Here is a 20,171-nt window from a genome sequence, read left to right as displayed (position 1 = left end):
ATGGTGAAGTGCATCGGCTTGCCTTGTGCAAATGTTTTTTTTATTGATAACAACATTGGCATATACTGATCAAAACAGGACGATACAAAAAAAAAAGCCTATAGTGCAATTAAACGAACATACAAACAAAATGCCTTGAACATAGCATATTTCCAAATTCATAAATTCAATGCTTTTAAGACTTTTTAAGACCCCGCGGGCACCCTGGAAAATGTAAAAAAAATATCCTGAACAGATACGGCCTAAAGGAAGCTGAAATATATGCATTAACTAACCCTAACCCTTACTTTGACTTATTATTTTTATTTTAAGTCTTATATTTTCATATCGAAATAAATATTTCACTTAAAATGCTACCGTTTACCTGAAGAAATGATTGCTTAAAACGAAAATGCCATGTCTTTCTGTCATGTGCACTAAAAGCATCCCTGTGTCAGTTTAAAGTCCCGGACCGCCTCAGGTAACCATGACCCACCACCATGGTTTAGACCATTAAGTGCCACCCCAAATAAAAGACTGGCCCGAGCTGGCCCCCCCAGGAATAATGTCCTGGCTACGCCCCTGTCTGCTTGTGTGTTTCTGTGTGTGTGTACGTGTATGTCTGATTATAAATGCGTGCGCGGGTCTGTGCATGCGTGTGCGCGTTTATAAATGCATGTGTACATTGTGCACACGTTTGCATTCGCGTGTCTTTCGCGTGTATATTTCAGTGTTGAAATATGCATGTGTGTGTGTGTGCGCACGCGCTTGTTTATGTTCATATGTACGTGCGTTTGTGTGTGTTTATATATGCGTTTGTTGTTGTTTGTGCGCGCACAAACACAATGGCATTTATCAGTGTGTTTGCGTGTCTTAATGTGCGTGTGTGTCTTTATATATGTGAATTAATATATGCGCGCGTGTGCGTGTGTGTGTGCGCGCGCACGCGCGCGGGCACATGTGTGCGTACATGTGTGTGTATATGTTAATATATGCGTGTGTGTGTGTTAATATATGTGCGTGTGTTAATATATGCAAGTGTGTGCTAATATATGTGTGTTTGTGTTCATGTGTGTCCTCAGACAGAGAGATGAGGAGAGAGAGGGCGAGCGAGAGACTATAACGGCCACAGAGACGCTGAATCACCCCTGCTACTCCTCCAGAACCCAAACCCAGAGAGGAGGTCCTCCTGGGTGAAGGAGGAGCAGAAGGTGTGGAGGTGTGTCAGTGTGTCTGAGGACCCTCCTCCACCTGGGGACACTCTGTAGAAGGACAGAGAGCCAGCAGGCCGGTCCAGATACACTCCAACTCTGGTGGAGCCATCGGGGCAGAGACGTATGGCTGTTTCTATACCGTTGTACCGGGCAGAGTAACGACCATCATCACGACAATCAAGTCTCCAGGACTTGTTGTTCCGTCCAAGCCTGCTGTCCTCACCATCTCCTCTCCTTGTGATTCCTCTGTATGTCACTCCTATCTCAACACGTCCTTCCCACTCTACCTCCCAGTAACAGCGGCCAGTCAGAGCCTCGCTACCCAACACCTGGGGCCAGGAGTCAAATCTCTCTGGGTGATCCGGATACGACTGGTCCTCTTCAACCCGCGTCACCTTCCCGTTGTCCTCAGACAGAGAGAGTCGTCTGTAGGCCGTGTTGGGGTCCAGTTTGAGTTCACAGGCATCTGAGGGAGAACCAGACATGATGAGCTGCTGAACCGCTCTTCATCATCATCATCATCCTCAACTTCAGTACAGTTCTCTTGCATTCTTCTTCTTCCTTTGTCACGTTCATCTACTCTACAAGCATTAACGTAGAAAGACTAAATCATATCAGAGCTACTATAGAGGACTAGTGTGCTATAGCTTTAGAAATAGTTGTGAACATTGTTCATAAGATAATTTAAGTTCAACTTAAATGTAAATCCTATGTGTGTGTGAGTGGCTGTCCCATTCAAACATTGAAGTATAAACTGAATCTATGCAATATTTAAACAACATACACATATTATACATCAAAACGTTCAGCATGATGAGCTGATTCATCTAATATCTAAGCTATAGTCAACATACTTTTCAAGATATTAGACTTTGAAAGGTTCCGATACACATCCATTATAATCCACCTGTGTAAACAACAGACTGAACCAGCTGACCTCACATACAGGCTGGAAACTAACTGTTGGTACCATAGAACTGGTTCATACATACTATATATAGACATGTACACATACGTACACACACCTATAACAAACATACTAGACATAGATCAACACAGGGAAACATAGCTACACAAACGTATACAAGTCCACATGTGAATGATGGACGTCACCTCCTGCTGTGTGGATGGACTTTCCATCTCAATAGTGAGTGTGTTTTGTGATGAATCAAACAGACACTTACACTTCTTTAGAGCTGGTTCCAGCCTCCACACTCCACCGTGCTCCACACTGGGGGGGAAACAAAGTGAGAGCAGCATGTTGAAACATTCACCTTCATCATCTGCCGTCTCATCGCGTTCTACACAACATGAGTTACAGCTGCCTCTTCAAACCACTTCATCTAGCAGCAGCTTGAAACCTTGTAGGCAGGGCTCCAGAGTGCGACCTATTAGGTCGCATATGCGACCTAATTTCTTTAGGTGCGAGTTAAAATTGAATGAGGTCACTCCGGTGCTACTTGCAGGAGGACGATTGAAAAAAATATATATATCGTTTTTTATTTTTTTTATTTCTCTCCCCACTCCCGCGGTTGTGGTTGATAATAAAATCTTACTTTCTGGCTCATTCCAGCGAGTCCACTACTCTCTCTCGCTCCCTGTCTCTGCATGCCTGTCTGTCTGCACCTTTTACAGTCTATGGTCTGCACACTACACGTGCACAGTCTTGCTGCGCACGCAGCACGCACAAAAAAGTAAACAAAGCAGATACAATATGAAGCGGTCGATAGTCGATTATTTTAAGAAAATAAATGTGCCAGAGGAAACAAATGAGGCTGTTGTTTAGTGGTGCAACGGTTTACGGGTTTCCCGTGATCCGTACGGTGCAACCCTCATGGTTCGGGACGCAAGTGATCCGCGGATCGGCTGATAAAAAAATAAGTTGTTTTGAACCGGAAACCGGAACCGGAACCGGTCATATTTATGTTTGGTTGTAGTCTTTTCGCTCGGTTCTCCATATAAACAGTAGGGCTAGAACCGAGCGAAATGACCCTTGCAATGAGCAATGAGTCTTCCAACCGAAATCAATGGATTTACAAAATGCCAAATAAAACACGACAGAAACTGTATTTCGCTACCATACTTGATGAAAAAAAAAGATGATGAGGATGTCTGCATTGTCTTGGGAGAGTGACTCTAAATTCTCCCCAGGCAATGCAGACATCCTGAATTTAAAGTTGTAAATCCAGGGTTAGGGATTATTTACTATCCATGTTAAAAAGAAGAAGGAATAATGCCTCAGATTGCAATTTTTTTAAATATTGACTATGCTTGAAGGAAGCAGGATTATTACCAAATTGTTCACTTTATTTTGTTTTTACACATTTTAAGATTTTATTTAAAGTCACATTTGTCTCGTTATCTTTTTTGCTGTTGTTGATCCGAAAATGATCCGACCCGTGACTCAAAAACCGTGACACGATCCGAACCGCGAGTTTTGTGATCCATTGCACCCCTACTGTTGGTGGTGGTGGAGAAGGGTTAGCAGAGAAAGCGACAGTGACAGGTTGGCGGGGGGCAGTGGGGAGAAAGGCGGGGGGCAGTGGGGAGCCATTGTTGTTTTCAACAACAATGGCTGGTGCAGTTCCCGTGGTTACGATATGGGGGACAAGCCATGGTGTGTGTGTACTGCAGGACATGTGGCCCGTCCGTTGCAGGCAGGACACATTTTGCAAATGGATCCACACAATTCAAAGTGCAGTCATTAAAATTACACAACAAAAGCCAAAAGCACAATACGTGCAGGGACCGGTGCATCACACGAAGCTCCCAGCACTTCCCCACCTCATTTAATAGGATAGATGAGAGCAATCGCTCGGCGGAGAATGTAGAAATGATCATCAAGTTTAACACCGCGTACAACATCACTAAAGAGGAACTCCCGTTCACAAAAAAAATAAATGGTGCTCCCTTATTTGTTTTGGTGCTACTAAATGAAAAGCTAGGTGGCACCAGTGTTACCTGTGAAAAAGTTAGTCTGGAGCCCTGCTTGTAGGAGACTTTGTCCCTGAGTGGTGAGCTGTCCTCTCCATACCTGAGAGTGTCCAGTCTCCAGCGTGGATCCTCCAGTCCAGCAGAGAGCAGCGCAGCTCCAGAGTCTCCTGGGTGATTGTAGCTCAGGTCCAGCTCTCTCAGATGGGAGGGGTTGGAGCTCAGAGCTGAGGCCAGAGAAGCACAGCCTTCCTGTGTGACCAGGCAGCCAGACAACCTGCACACACACACACACACACACACACACACACACACACACACGAGAATTTTAACTTGTCAAAGTCAAAGTCGAATGTAGTTCTCCCACTAGGGAAGATTAGGATGCAGCCAGGTATCAACAGGAAACACTTGTGGTCAGCGGCCATTCTACGTTGGTTACACCCCGGGTGAGGTTGTGTATATATATATATATATATATATAATTTTTTTTGGGGGGGGGACAGGGACAAAAACAGCCATGTTTTATTCTAACAATATCAGTGAAAGAGAATCTTATATTTCTCAATTGCAAGAAAGTCTAGGCGTGCCTGACTTTAGCCCACTAATTCCATTAGTGTGCTGCTCTATACCGGGCGCCAATGGTGGGCCGTGCATTTCACACCAAGGCCTTCACTGGTGTCCTACATGAACTAATCCACCTCTTAATGCCATCATTATGACTCCACGGCTCTAAAAACCATCAATATTACACAGAAAATACAGTATAACAGGGCCTTGCATCACAGACAGGTATCTCATGTATCAAGAACGAATGCCATTACTAAAGCAATAAACCCAATTAGGACAATTCAACAAGTCTATTTTCACTGTAGCCACAGCTGCCATACATACATCATCTCTAGCAGAAACGTCAATATTAACCTAATTAAATTACAAAAATATTAAAACTTTTAAATAAAATGCATAACTCACCAAAACTACTGATTATTTGTACGCAAAGTCCATCCTCCTTTCTTTCCTCAAGGAGAGTTTGATTACTCTGTCGTACAGTTTATCTGTGCGTTTCAGTTCCAACCATAAGTCCCTTTCTATCGCCATGGAGGCTAATGTTGAAAGTCGATTCTGTCCAGTCGTGTTTCTGGAGTAAGTTTTAATTCGCTTTATTTATTTATTTATTTATTATTCGCTTTATTTTAGTTTGTGCCGGTAGCTATCGATGCTTTGCTGGCTCTGACTAGTACCTTTCTGGCCATCCAATCAAAGGACGTGAAAATAACGACGTCACTGGACGCCTGCTAGATGGCCTCGGTGTTGCCAACTCGAAATCTGATTGGTTGAAGCAACATTTCTTTGACCCTGGCAACACATGATGGCTGAAATGTGATTGGATAAAAGCTCTAACAAAAACTTACACTAGTGGAAGCAGCGCAACCAAGAGAAAAGCTATGAAATGAGGAGAATAGACTATTGGAAATAATTTAATACATATTCAGACGTGCCGTCCATATGAGCAGGTTGGGCTGGAACTACTTGCAAAAGCATGCTCCCAAAAAAATTGTCCCTCAGTAAATCATTGCTCCATGTGTATTTTTAATAATGTGATTGTCACATCAACTATCTATAGTGTCTGTAGGCTTTCAGACTATTTTTGGTCTGTTGACATCAAATTTTGGATGATGGTGGGTGCCGATGCTAGTTGAGTTTACCGTGTCATGTTGGGGCAGGGCAGCTCAGCGACCGCGTTCCTCCGTATGTTTATCACATTACCCTGCAGGCTTCAATAAGGATTTCAGTCCACGCTAACAGTGGATCCCCCGTCCCCCCCCCTTGTTGTTCCATTTGGGAGACCCAGAGGTGAACTGTCCCCCGCGCCCCCCTCCCCTTTCCCCTTCACACACAGCTTCTGTTACGGCACCTTCTCAGTAAGCAGTAGGGATGAGTCGGTCGCGACCGATTCATTCACAACGAACGAATCCCTAACGTGGACGACAAAACAAGAAGAACTGGTTCTTTGATTCTTTTTTTTTTAACATAAACCGAAAATATGGTCACGTAAATAAAATATACAAACGAACAGAGCTTTGTCTCCCCACTACTTATATTGATTGAGTCTACAACGTTCTCAAAGATTCAGCCAATGAGAGGTAGCAATGGTGTTGCCATGGCACCTGAGTAAACAAATGACAAGGCGGAACCGTCGAATATGTGCGCTTTCTCTGTCTGACGTATCTTGGGTCATACCATTCGACGTGGGGCCACTCATATATCCCCCTACATTTCCGAAAATATACTTGACCTCGATCTGTTTATTCGATAAACTAATTTCCCAATCCCAGGAGTCTTTGCTCCATTCTACGTCAATTCAAGAACAAACAAAGAAATTAAACTGCAGTTCGTATTTTTTATTAATGACCATGAAAGTTCTGTAATGCCTGAATAATGAAGAATTAAATGTAAAGTAAAATACAATTATTATTTAAGTAAATACTATATTATAGTAAAAATAAAACCATGAATGACATATAGAGAGTAAGCAAGTGGTATAAATATTGGTGGGACGTTTGGTTGTAATATATAGTGTATCTTTTCGATTTTCACGGGGGCTAGAGCCTAGAAGTCGCTTAAATTATGCTCAGGGCCGTCTCGCGGGGGGGGGGCAGACACCAAATGACGTAATCTGACGTAACGAACGAATCAAAACGAACGAATCAAACAAACGAATCGTTATAGTGAACTGAACTGAAAGAACTAGTTCCCGGAAAATAATCATTTTGCCCATCCCTAGCGAGCAGGGGCGCCTGCACTGCAGCTGCAGGGGGCGCCAATGTGCCATTCCCCACACAGTGATATAATAGATAATAAAAAAACACTTTGTGGCGCAGATTATACTTTTTTCTTTTTTAAGTGCTCGTGCCGCCCCCCATGTGTCATGAAAGAATGCCTCCCCGGGCGGCTGCCCGCTTTGCCCGTGCCTAAAACCGCCACTGCTTGTGGTGTAAGTGTTGGGTAAAACTGACCTGAGAGTTTCCAGTGTACAGTGTGGACTCCCCAGTCCAGCAGAGAGCAGCTTCACTCCTGAATCCTGCAGATCATTGGTACTCAGGTCCAGCTCTCTCAGACTAGAGGAGTTGGAGCTGAGAACTGAGGCCAGATCTTCACAGCATCTCTCGGACAGTTGACAGTCATTCAGCCTGCACACACAATGAACACAACGTTAGGAACTGTAATTAATGTTTTATTTGAAATTGGTTATTAGAGATGTTTTATTAGTATAACTAAATGTCAGTTCAGTAAATCTTCAAAATATGACTTACCAAAAGGTCAGACGAATAAAGATTCAACAAAACTCCTCAAAATGTCCCTAAAAAGTGCCTGGTCCAAGATGAAATGCTATTAAACTTTACTAAACAACTCTAAAGTCCACTTTACTGTCTGACTACATGATTATCAGAAGAATAGGAATTAGGGCTGTCAAGCGATTAATCACGATTAATCTCAAATCTTTTTTCTATGCTAAATATCCCTTGCTTTCTTTGTCCCATTAATTGTTCTAATTTTAATGCTCTTATCAACATGAAGAAGTGCATCGGCTTGCCTTGTGCAAAGGTTTTTTTATTGATAACAACATTGGCATATACTGATCAAAACAGGACGATACAAAAAAAAAAGACTATAGTGAAATTAAACGATGAACAATCAAACATACTGCCTTGAACATAGCAGTCAGGCTACTGCTTCTTTGTTTTGAGCCAAAGAAAAAAAACAAAAAAACTCATCTCATCATCTCATTTTCTTCCGCTTATCCGGGGTCGGGTCGCGGGGGGAGCAGCTCAAGCAGGGGGCCCCAGACTTCCCTTTCCCGGGCCACATTGACCAACTCTGACGGGGGGATCCCGAGGCGTTCCCAGGCCAGTGTTGAGATATAATCTCTCCACCTAGTCCTGGGTCTTCCCCGAGGTCTCCTCCCCACTGGACGTGCCTGAAACACCTCCCAAGGAAGGCGCCCAGTGGGCATCCTTACCAGATGCCCGAACCACCTCAGCTGACTCCTTTCTAAGTAAAGGAGCAGCGGCTCTAATCCGAGTTCCTCACGGATGGCTGAGCTTCTCACCCTATCCCTAAGGGAGACGCCAACCACCCTTCTGAGAAAACTCATCTCGGCCGCTTGTACCCGCGATCTCGTCCTTTCGGTCATCACCCAGCCCTCATGACCATAGGTGAGGATAGGAACGAAGATCGACCGGTAGATCGAGAGCTTTGCCTTGCGGCTCAGCTCTCTTTTCGTCACAACGGTGCGGTAAAGCGAACGCAATACCGCCCCCGCTGCTCCGATTCTCCGGCCAATCTCACGTTCCATAGTACCCTCACTCGCGAACAAGACCCCGAGGTACTTGAACTCCTTCACTTGGGCTAAGGACTCATTTCCTACCCGGAGTAAGCAATCCATCGGTTTCCTGCTAAGAGTCATGGCCTCAGATTTAGCGGTGCTGATCCTCATCCCAGCCGCTTCACACTCGGCCGCCAGCCGATCCAGTGAGTGCTGAAGGTCACAGGCCGATGATCCCATGAGGACCACATCATCCGCAAAAAGCAGTGACGAGATCCTCAGACCACCGAACTGCAACCCCTCCCCACCACGACTACGCCTCGATATCCTGTCCATGTATATCACAAACAGGATTGGTGACAAGGCGCAGCCCTGGCGGAGCCCAGCACCCACCGAGAACGAAACTGACTGGCTGCCGAGGACGCGAACACAGCTCTCGCTTTGGGAGTACAGGGATTGGATGGCCCTGAGGATAGACCCCTTTACCCCATACTCCCGCAGCACCTCCCACAGTTTCTCCCGGGGGACCCGGTCATACGCCTTCTCCAGATCCACAAAACACATGTAGACCGGATGGGCATACTCCCAGGCCCCCTCCAGGATCCTTGCGAGAGTGAAGAGCTGGTCCGTAGTTCCACGTCCGGGGCGAAAACCGCATTGTTCCTCTTCAATCTGAGGTTCGACGACCGGCCGAACCCTCCTTTCCAGTACCTTGGAGTAGACTTTACCAGGGAGGCTGAGAAGTGTGATACCCCGGTAATTGGCACACACTCTCTGGTCCCCCTTTTTGAACAGGGGAACCACCACCCCGGTTTGCCACTCCTTTGGCACTGTACCCGACTCCCACGCGATGTTGAATAGGCGTGTCAACCATGACAGCCCCTCAACACCCAGAGCCTTTAGCATTTCTGGCTGGATCTCATCAATCCCTGGGGCTTTGCCACTGCGGAGATGTTTGACTACCTCAGTGACCTCCACCAGGGAAATTGACGACGAAACACCATCAACCTCGAGCTCTGCCTCCAACATAGAGGGCGTGTTATTCGGGTTCAGGAGTTCCTCAAAGTGTTCCTTCCAACGTCCGACGACCTCCTCAGTGGAGGTCAACAGAGTCCCCTCCTTACTGTACACAGCTTGGACGGTTCCCCGTTTCCCCCTCCTGAGGTGCCGGATAGTCTTCCAGAAACACTTTGGTGCCGACCGAAAGTCCTTCTCCATGGCCTCTCCGAACTTCTCCCACACCCGCTGTTTAGCCTCCGACACGGCAGCAGCTGCAGCCCTTCGGGCCTGTCGGTACCCTGCAACCGAGTCAGGAGTCCTCCAGGATATCATATCCCGGAAGGCCTCCTTCTTCAATCGGACGGCTTCCCTGACCACCGGTGTCCACCACGGTGTCCGAGGGTTACCGCCCCTTGAGGAGCCTAAGACCCTGAGGCCACAGCTAGCCACCGCAGCTTCAGCAATGGAGGCTTTGAACACAGCCCACTCCGGCTCAATGTCCCCAACCTCCACAGGAATGCTAGAAAAACTCCGCCGGAGGTGTGAGTTGAAGATACCTAGGACGGGGGCCTCCTCCAGACGTTCCCAGTTCACCCGCACTACGCGTTTGGGCTTACCAGGTCTATCCGGAAATTTCCCCCATTCCCTGATCCAACTCACAACCAGATGGTGGTCGGTTGACAGTTCCGCCCCTCTCTTTACCCGAGTGTCCAAAACATGCGGCCTCAGATCAGATGACACGATCACAAAATCGATCATTGATCTTCGGCCTAGGGTACTCTGGTACCAGGTACACTTATGAGCACCCTTATGTTCGAACATGGTGTTTGTTATGGATAATCCATGACTAGCACAGAAGTCCAATAACAAACGACCGTTCGGGTTTAGATCAGGGAGGCCGTTCCTCCCCACCACGCCTCTCCAGGTGTCTCCATCGTTGCCCACGTGGGCGTTGAAGTCACCCAGCAGAACTACGGAGTCCCCTACTGGAGCCCCATACAGGACTCCATTCAGGGTCTCCAAGAAGGCCGAGTACTCTGAACTGCTGTTTGGTGCATACGCACAAACAACAGTCAGAGTTTTCCCCCCTACAACCCTTAGGCGCAGGGAGGCGACCCTCTCGTCTACCGGGGTAAACTCCAACACCGCGGCGCTCAGCCGGGGATTTATGAGTATCCCCACACCCGCCCGGCGCCTCACGCCCTTGGCAACTCCGGAGAAGAATAGAGTCCAACCCTTATCCAGGAGTACGGTACCAGAGCTGAGACTGTGCGTGGAGGTAAGCCCCACCAGATCTAACTGATAGCGCTCCACCTCCCTCACAAGCTCCGGTTCCTTTCCCCACAGCGAGGTGACGTTCCACGTCCCCAGAGCTAGCTTCTGCCGCCCGGGTCTGGTCCGTCGAGACCCCTGACCTTCGCTGCCACCCATGTGGCTGCGCACCCGACCCCAACGGGTCTTCCCACAGGTGGTGGGCCCATGAGATGAAGAGAGGGGGGGTGCCACGTAGTTTGTTCGGGCTGTGCCCGACCGGGCTCCGTGGCAAACCCGGCCACCAGGCGCTCGCCATCGAGCCCTCCGTCTGGGCCTAGCTCCAGACGGGGGCCCCGGGCTTCCTCCGGGCCGGGTCACATCTCCTCTTTTTTCGATATTCATTGAGGATTTTTGAACCATTCTTAGTCTGGCCCCTCGCCTGAGACCACTCTGCCATGAGAGACCCTACCAGGAGCACAAGGCTCCAGACAACACAGCCCTCAGGTTCACAGGGACACGCAAACCTCTCCACCACGATAAGGTGACGGTTCCAGGAGAGGAACAACAAAAAAACTATTTTTTTTAAATATGAATTTGCGTTAATCCCGCGAAAAAATTAAAGCCGTTAAAATTGGATTGCGTTAACGCCGTTAATAACGCGTTTAACTGACAGCCCTAATAGGAATATAATAAAACATACACATTATACTATCATTAACAAACTGAATCCAACGTACACCTTTTACTGTCATGGCAACACAAATAGAGTGAGATGGAGGTCTTGTGTTTGATAAGATGAGTGGTAATGGCGCTGCGATGCACGCACACTGCCAAGGTTTAGTTCAGTGCCGAGTTAAAGCGCGGCTGTATTGCAGCGCCGGTGTGATCGCTCTATTGGGAAACACGACCCACTTAAGTTCCCATGAAGACACTCTGCTTTGATCAGAAAACTAAAACAGTGCAGTGTGCTTTGTGCAAAGTTTAATTTAAATGTCACCGCAGCACTAAAGCTATTCAAGAGCCTGTGAAGAAATGGACTATTCTGGATGACACAGAAGAAAAAATATCCTAATTGAAGTAATTATCCAATCAGCAGGCGGTTATTATTAGTAGGTATTTGATTGAGGAGGCGGAGGATGAAGAGTTGGTTGGTGAGGAAAGAGATGTTGAGGCGCTGGCGGTTCAAAGAGAAAAAGACCACATATGCAATAAAAACATTAACAACTGATTTAAAGGGAGTGAATCTGTTCACATGATTGGACAATGGAAACAGATGGATGGTACGTGACCAAGTAAATTCTCACATCTAATAAAGGGGTGCGAACACATTTGTTAGGGTGCCACCAAAGGAAAAAGTTAGTGGCATCAGTAGAAAATTTGTCTTGAGCACTGAGAGGAAATATTCCACTGATTTATTGAGACCTGTTAACTTTCTGGAGATAAATCTGGTCAATGTCCTCTGATGTGGAACTTGTGGTGTAACTGTCTGAGATATTGAGCAAAACTGACCGGAGAGTTTCCAGTGTACAGTGTGGACCCCCCAGTCCAGCAGAGAGCAGCTTCACTCCTGAATCCTGCAGATCATTGGTACTCAGATCCAGCTCTTTCAGACTAGAGGAGTTGGAGCTGAGAGCTGAGGCCAGAGCTTCACAGCATCTCTCTGACAGATGACCGGCATTCAGCCTTCATACACAATAAATTCAACATGTTAGGAATTGTGATGAAAGTTTTATTTATAATCTGTTATTAGACATGTTTTATTAGTTTAACTAAATATCAATACAGTTGATCTTCAAAATATGAGTAACTTAGAGGTCAGATGGATAAAGATTCAACAAAACTCGCGAAAATATCCCTAAAAAGAGCCAGTTCTAAGATGGAAATGTTATTAAACTTTAATAAACACCACTAAACTCCACCTTAATGTCTGACTACATGATTATAAGAACAATAGGAATGTAATAAAACATACACCTTATACCATCATTAACAAACTGAATCCAAGGTACACCTTTTACTCTCATGGTAACACAAATAGAGTGAGATGGAGGTCTTGTGTTTGATAAGATGAGTGGTAATGGCGCTGTGATGCACTCAGACTGCCAAGGTTTAGTTCAGTGCTGAGTTAAAGCGTGGCTGTATTGCGACGCCGGTGTGATCGCTCTATTGGGAAACACGACCCACTTAAAGGAATACTTCAGCGGTGGAGACATGAATCTGAATTGAAAGTGGGTCATATATTTATATTTATATAAGAAAATAAATCCTAATTGAAGTAAATTATCCACTCAGCAGCCGGTTATTATTAGTAGGTATTTGATTGAGGAGGAGGAGGATGAAGAGTTGGATGGTGAGGAAAGAGATGTTGATGTGCTCGCGGTAAAAAGAGAAAAATAGCTTCTATGCAATAAAAACATTAACAACTGATTTAAAGGGAGTGAATCTGTTCACATGATTGGAGACAGATGGATGGTACGTGACAAAGGACATTCTCAAGTCTAATAAAGGGGTGCAAACACATTTGTTAGTGTGCCACCAAAGGAAAAGGTTTGTGGCATCAGTAGAAAATGTGTTTTGAGCCCTGAGAGGAAATATTCCACTGATTTATTTAGACCCGTTAACTTTCTGGGGGTAAATCTGTTCAATGTCCTCTGATGTGGAAGTTATGGTGGAACTGTTCGACCATTGATTAAAACTGACCTGAGAGTTTCCAGTGTACAGTGTGGACTCCTCAGTCCAGCAGAGAGCAGCTTCACTCCTGAATCATGTAGATCATTGGTACTCAGCTCCAGCTCTCTCAGACTAGAGGAGTTGGAGCTGAGAACTGAGGCCAGAGCTTCACAGCATCTCTTTGACAGATGACAGCCATTCAGCCTGCACACACAATATAAACAACATGTTAGGAACTGTGATTAATGTTTTATTTTTTAACTTGATATTAGACGTTTAATCAGTTTAACTAAATGTCAGTACAGTACATCTTCAAAATATGAGGTCAGATGAATAAATATTCAACAAAACCCCTGAAAATGTCGTTTAAAAGAGCCAGTTCTAAGATGAAAATGTTATTAAACTTTATTAAATAACTCTAAATTCCACCTTACTGCCTGAATACATGATTATGAGTATAATAGGAATGTAATAAAACATACACCTTTTACCATCATTAACTAACTGAATCCAACATACACCTTTTACTGTCATGGTTACACAAATGGAGTGAGATCGGGGTCTTGTATTTGATAAGATGAGTGGTAATGGCACTGCGATGCACGCAGACTGCCGAGGTTTAGTTCAGTGCTAAAGCGTGGCAGTAATGCGCGTTAACTTTCTGGAGGTAAATCTTTTCAATGTCCTCTGATGTAGAACTTGTGGTTGAACAGTTTGACCATTGAGTAAAACTGACCTGAGAGTTTCCAGTGTACAGTTTGGACTCCTCAGTTCATCAGAGAGCAGCTTCACTCCTGAATCCTGCAGATCATTGGAACTCAGGTCCAGCTTTTTCAGACTAGAGGAGTCTGAGCTGAGAACTGAGGCCAGAGCTTCACAGCATCTCTCTGACAGCTGACAGCCTTTCAAACTTCACACACAATAAGCACAACACGTTAGGAACTGTGATTGTTTTATTTGAAATTTGTTATAAGACATGTTTTATTAGTTGAACTAAATCTTAGTACAGTAGATCTTCAAAATATGACTTAGAGGTCGGATAAGTAAAGATTCAACAAAGCTCCTGAAAATGTCCCTAAAAAGTGCCAGTACTGAGATGAAAATGTTATTAAACTTTACTGAACAACTCTAAAGTCCACCTTACTTTCAAAATAAATCATTATGAGAAAAATAGGAATGTAATAAAACATACACCTTATACCATCATTGACAAACTGAATCCAACGTACACCTTTTACTGTCATGGTAACACAAATAGAGTGAGATGGAGGTCTTGTGTTTGATAAGATGAGTGGTAATGGCGCTGTGATGCACGCAGACTGCCAAGGTTTAGTTCAGTGCTGAGTTAAAGCGTGGCTGTATTGCGACCCCGGTGTGATCGCTCTATTGGGAAACACGACCCACTTAAAGGAATACTTCAGCGGTGGAGACATGAATCTGAATTGAAAGTGGGTCATATATTTATATTAATAGTAACATACATTTCTAATTTTGAACCTCCTTGACCGAGAAAAGGTGGACAGTGACTTTTTGCCACTTGCGGATTGAAGACGACAACTCCCACAATGCCAATCAGCGTTCACCCAGTGAGGGACGTAACATAACAGCCAATCAGCGTTCACCCAGTGAGGGACGTAACATAACAGCCAATCAGCGTTCACTCTCTGAGGGACGTAACATAACAGCCAATCAGCGTTCACTCTCTGAGGGACGTAACATAACAGCCAATCAGCGTTCACTCTCTGAGGGACGTAACATAAGAGCCAACCAGCGTTCACTCTCTGAGGGACGTAACATAAGAGCCAACCAGCGTTCACTCTCTGCAGTCCAGCATGAACAGCAGCATGGAGGAGAAGTGATTGTTGCCGTTTGTGGACTCCCGGAACTCTCTATATCTATATCTATATCTATATATATGTATATGTAATAATATAATACAATATCACGTTCAAAAGCTGTGTGCGCCTCCGGATGATATTGTGAATTAAAGACTGTCAGGTTCTCGGAGGTCTCTGGTACTTCCACAACAAGTAAAGTCTTGTAGTGTTGAGGGTTATCTCGGCCAGAGTCCTGCACGGGTTCGGGTACCCGACGGGTGAATCGCACAACTTCGATGAAATGGGGGAAAAAAATTTAGGTACTGCGTCGGACACGGGTGCTTGTCGGGTCGGACGCCTGAACAGAGCGGGTCAGTGTAGTTCTCTAGCTAAGAAACATGTTTCTTCGGTGAAGAAAAATGGCGGACATTGTGTTTACATCTCGTACGCAAGCTCCCGCCCCCCTCATTCCTTATTGGTGGGCATACAGATTTGCAGAACCAGTGGTTTGTACTCTTCGGCCCTTCTAGCAGGCAAGGAAATTTCCACTGACATGATATTATAATAGCGATTTGATAATGATAGAACACAGGTTCTGTATCGGGGAAGTATCGCTTTAAGTTCCCAGGTCAGAGCAAAGAGATGTTGAGGCACTGGCGGTAAAAATATAAAAATACCTCCTATGCATTAAAAACATTAAAAACAGATTTAAAAAGGGAGGGAATCTGTTCACATGAATGGACACAGATGGATGGTACGTGACCAAAGACATTCTCACGTCTAATAAAGGGGTGGGACCACATTTTTTAGCGTGCCACCAAATGAAAAAGTTAGTGGCACAAGTAGAAAATGTGTCTTGAGCCCTGAGAGGACATATTCTACTTATTTATTTAGACCCGTTAACTTTCTGGAGGTAAATCTGTTTAATGTCCTCTGATGTGGAAGTTATGGTGTACCTGTTCGACCATTGAGTAAAACTGACCTGAGAGTTTCCAGTGTACAGTGTGGACTCCCCAGTCCAGCAGAGAGCAGCTTCACTCCTGAATCCTGCAGATCATTGGTACTCAGGTCCAGCTGTCTCAGACTAGAGGAGTCTGAGCTGAGAACTGAGGCCAGAGCTCCACAGCATCTCTTTGACAGATGACAGCTATTCAGCCTTCACACACAATAAACAAAACAAGTTTTTCTTTTTAACACAATGAAGGACGTGTTGAAAAATGTAACAAGATGTTTTATTGATTCAACTACATAAAATCCATAAATGTTAATTTAATAATCGGTGTAACTTTTACTCAAGTTTTAACATAATTAATTTATTATCTTCATTATCTTCGTTATTAGAAAGTGTTTTTAGTTGACCTAATGTTTTGTTAATACTGCTTGTTAAAATGTTTATATTTTAACAAGCAGTATTGTAGCGTTGTGACTGTCAGAGACTGCATCTTCACATTGGACATTGAATTTATATCTGTACCATTGTGTCCTTTTTATCTGCCAAGCGAGTTCCCTCAACCCTTTTTAACAAGAGTCTATATACACCAAAAGGCAAATGCTGCCTCTGCTTCCAGAAATCCCTTTTACGTGGTGCAAAAGTTACAGTCCATTTCACCAGATGCGCCCAACTTCATTTCATGTGATTTTTACCATGTGTCCCTTAATAAGACACTGACAAACTTTCAGCAATTTGCCACCTGTCCAACCAGGTGGGATAAGACACTTGATCTCTGTTATGGGTCAGTTAGGGATGCATACAAATCATTACGACTTGCCCCGCTGGGCTCAGCTGATCACAATTGCGTGCATCTATTGCCGACATACAAGACTGTTTTAAACATAAAACAAACAAACAAAATACTCAAAATAAGGGGAAAAAAAGAATTGGATAGAAGAAGCTGTGGACTGTCTGGGAATGTTTTCAGAGCACGGACTGGGACATGTTTAAACAGTCCTGTGATGATGACTTGGACGAGCTGGCTGTAGTATGTTCATATGCTGCCTTCTGTAGAGGCACAATTATACCATGCAAACAGGTTAACATTTTTCCAAACAATAAACAATGGGTGTATAGTTCTGTTAAATCGTATGGACAGAGAAAAAGGCTTGCTCTTAAGAGTGGAGCAGTCTCTGAGCTGCATGTGGATACCAAAGAGCTGAAAATAGAAAATCTTAAAGCAAAACGGAAATATAAGACTGAACTGGAGAATAATCTGGGCTCAGCCTGATCCAGTATGAAAACCAGCGCATCCAGAATGCGGCAGCACGCCTCGTGTTCAACCTACCGAAGTTCTCCCATGTGACCCCCCTCTTCCGGGACCTCCACTGGCTCCCTGTAGTAGCTCGCATCAAATTTAAAACGATGGTACTGGCATACAAGGCAGTCGATGGAACTGCCCCTGCCTACCTCCAAGCATTGATAAAGCCACACACCCCAGCTCGATCCCTCCGCTCAACTACCTAAGCTGGACGTCTGGAACCGCCATCGCTAAGAGCTAGCAAAGGCCGTTCAGCAAAGTCACAACTTTTCCCGGTTTTGGGACCTCAGTGGTGGAACGAGCTCCCTGCCACTCTCAGGACCGCAGAGTCGCTCACTATCTTCCGAAAAGGACTACTCACCTGTTCAGAGTCCACCCCGACACTGCATAGCCACCCTCCCCCTCCTGGCCACCATTGTACACTGTATTGTATTGTATTGTTGTATTAAAGTACTGTATTAAACATAGCAACTGCAGTAGCTGCTATCATTGTTGTAACACAGGGAATTGGTTAGCCTAGCGATTGTTGTATTTGCACTTGGTTCTATGAACATCCTTTCTGTACCGACAGCGATATATTGATGCACTTCTTATGACAAATGTACTTATTGTAAGTCGCTTTGGATAAAAGCGTCTGCTAAATGCCCTAAATGTAAATGCAAATCCATAACGGGCCTCCAGAATCAGAGAAACAGCAATGTCTCCCTCTAGTGGACTTCAAGTCGGACAATGAGTTTGCAAATGCTCTTAATTGCTTTTATAATTGTTTTGATACCCTTGATTTTAGCCATGAGGTTCAGGAACTTGGTTTTAAACTCAAAGACAAACAGCACTTTCAACTATCACAAAATTACATTTCAAACGTCTTTCACTCGACAAAGGTCAACAAAAGTACAGGCCCTGACAATATATGTCGCCACCTACTTAAATCCTGTGCAAAAGAGCTGAGCCCCATATTTCATTGCATTTTTAATAGGTCCTTGCAGACACAGCATTCCCCTAAAGTCTGAAAAGATGCTGTGGTAGTCCCCGTCCCCAAAAACCCTTAATGATTTTAGACCAGTGGCTCTTACATCAATTATAATGAACAATTTCGAGAAATTGGTAAGGTCAGAAAAAACTGAGCAAGTACTTCATCCCATGCAGTTTGCCTACAGGCCACGTAGGGGTGTAGAGGATGCCACTGTCACTTTTCTCCCCTCGCTTTTTAAACACTTGGAGGTAAGTGGGTCTCATACCCGACTCCTTTATGTTGACTTCTCATGTGCCTTTAACACAATACAACTCCTCATCCTGGCGGGCCGCCTCTTTGAACCGATCAACCTAATTTTAAACTTGTGGGTTGGATTGTGGATTTTCTAACTGGAGGGAGACAGAGAGTAAGGGTTAATGGAGTACTGTCCAGCCAACTCTGCTCCTCTACTGGTTCACCACAGGGATGTGTGCTGCCACCCTTACTTTTTATCCTGTACACCAACATGTGTCAAAGTAAATTTGAAAACAGGACCATAATTAAGTATGCGGATGACTCTGTTATTGTTAGTCTCCTCCAGAAAATTTGACTAGTCATGGCCCAATAATTGATGAATTTATGAAGTGGTGAGAGGATTCAGATCTTCAATTAAACATATCCAAAAGATATGATAATTTATTTTATGCTACGTTTACATGATGACGGTCTGAACAGAACACGCAAAAGTGGCGTTGGGTCTTCACTTTTTATTCCGCGCTTAGACCAGCGTTTTCGGGAGGAAATCTGCGTGCATACGGTGACGCAAAAGTGTGTGGAATTCGATTGGGTATGCATGCCAGGCGGCTAGGTGGTGCTGTGCTACACCATCACACAACACCGCCATGTCTGAGCGCATGCGTAGAATCTTCCTTCTTCTCTTATCCGCGCCCCGAAAACCAAAAAGATCCTTCTCTGTTCAGTAATACTATCTGTACATATCCTGTACATTTCGTGTAAAGACTCCTGTAATTTATCAGAGCTGCCAGAGCAGCTTGAAGGTCCGACACATGGAAATAGTCCAACATGTTTGTTTATTTCCCCATACTGGCGCATGTATGCAACGTAATCGCGTACGCGACGTGAACAGATCTGCGCAGAGTTCTGCATAGGGATGCACCGAATATTCGGCCACCGAACATGTTCGGCCGAAAATGGCCCAAAACATAATGTTCGGTTTCGGCCAAAGTAGTAAAAAGGCCGAACATAATACACCGAACATTTTTATTTGTGATAAAAAAAAAGATTTCAAAAAAAATGTTTTCCTCATTTATTTAAAAGGAACATTGTTCTTAAATTCTTGCTATAAGGTCTGCTGGAATGTTAGAAAACGTTCAGTATTAAATAAATATTTTGTATCAAATTTGTAATTGATTTTTTTTATTGGAAAGCAAGACAAAAAAGTTTATAGAGGACATTTAATTGTTTGATTTATGCAATGGTGAAAAATAAAAAAACAGTAAAAGCCACATTCGGTATTCGGTTTCGGCCAACTGTTTCAGTATATTCAGTTTCGGTTTCGGCCAAGAATTTTCATTTCGGTGCATCCCTAGTTTTGCGTCTTGGCAGTGTAGACGGAAACGCTACGGCGGAGCTTATTCAAGTTTTCCACTATGGAGGGTGGTTTCAGATTTTTGCGTTTTTAAGCCCCAAAAACGCTGTCACCGTGTAAACAAACCGCCCTTCCGATAAAACATTTTGTCATTTTTTCCCGTAGGC

At 44.5% G+C, this 20,171-nt stretch overlaps 1 protein-coding gene across 2 annotated transcripts in view; it reads right to left on the bottom strand.

The window, feature by feature from the left end:
* The window catches only part of LOC130380663 (uncharacterized), a 54,354-nt gene that overhangs the window by 21,093 nt on the left and 13,090 nt on the right, over window positions 1-20,171 (bottom strand). For both annotated transcript variants that reach the window (XM_056587937.1, XM_056587936.1), the window contains exons 7-13: window positions 16,174-16,347; window positions 14,111-14,284; window positions 13,405-13,578; window positions 12,214-12,387; window positions 7,142-7,315; window positions 4,228-4,401; window positions 2,378-2,424 (exon numbers count right to left, since the gene is read on the bottom strand). In XM_056587937.1, coding sequence (XP_056443912.1) covers window positions 2,378-2,424; window positions 4,228-4,401; window positions 7,142-7,315; window positions 12,214-12,387; window positions 13,405-13,578; window positions 14,111-14,284; window positions 16,174-16,347 — 1,091 coding nt within the window. The remainder of the gene's footprint in view (window positions 1-2,377; window positions 2,425-4,227; window positions 4,402-7,141; window positions 7,316-12,213; window positions 12,388-13,404; window positions 13,579-14,110; window positions 14,285-16,173; window positions 16,348-20,171) is intronic.

Source organism: Gadus chalcogrammus, chromosome 4, assembly GCF_026213295.1.
Source record: "Gadus chalcogrammus isolate NIFS_2021 chromosome 4, NIFS_Gcha_1.0, whole genome shotgun sequence".
NCBI classification, from domain to species: Eukaryota; Metazoa; Chordata; class Actinopteri; order Gadiformes; family Gadidae; genus Gadus; species Gadus chalcogrammus.
This window is presented reverse-complemented; position numbering and strand designations above follow the sequence as displayed.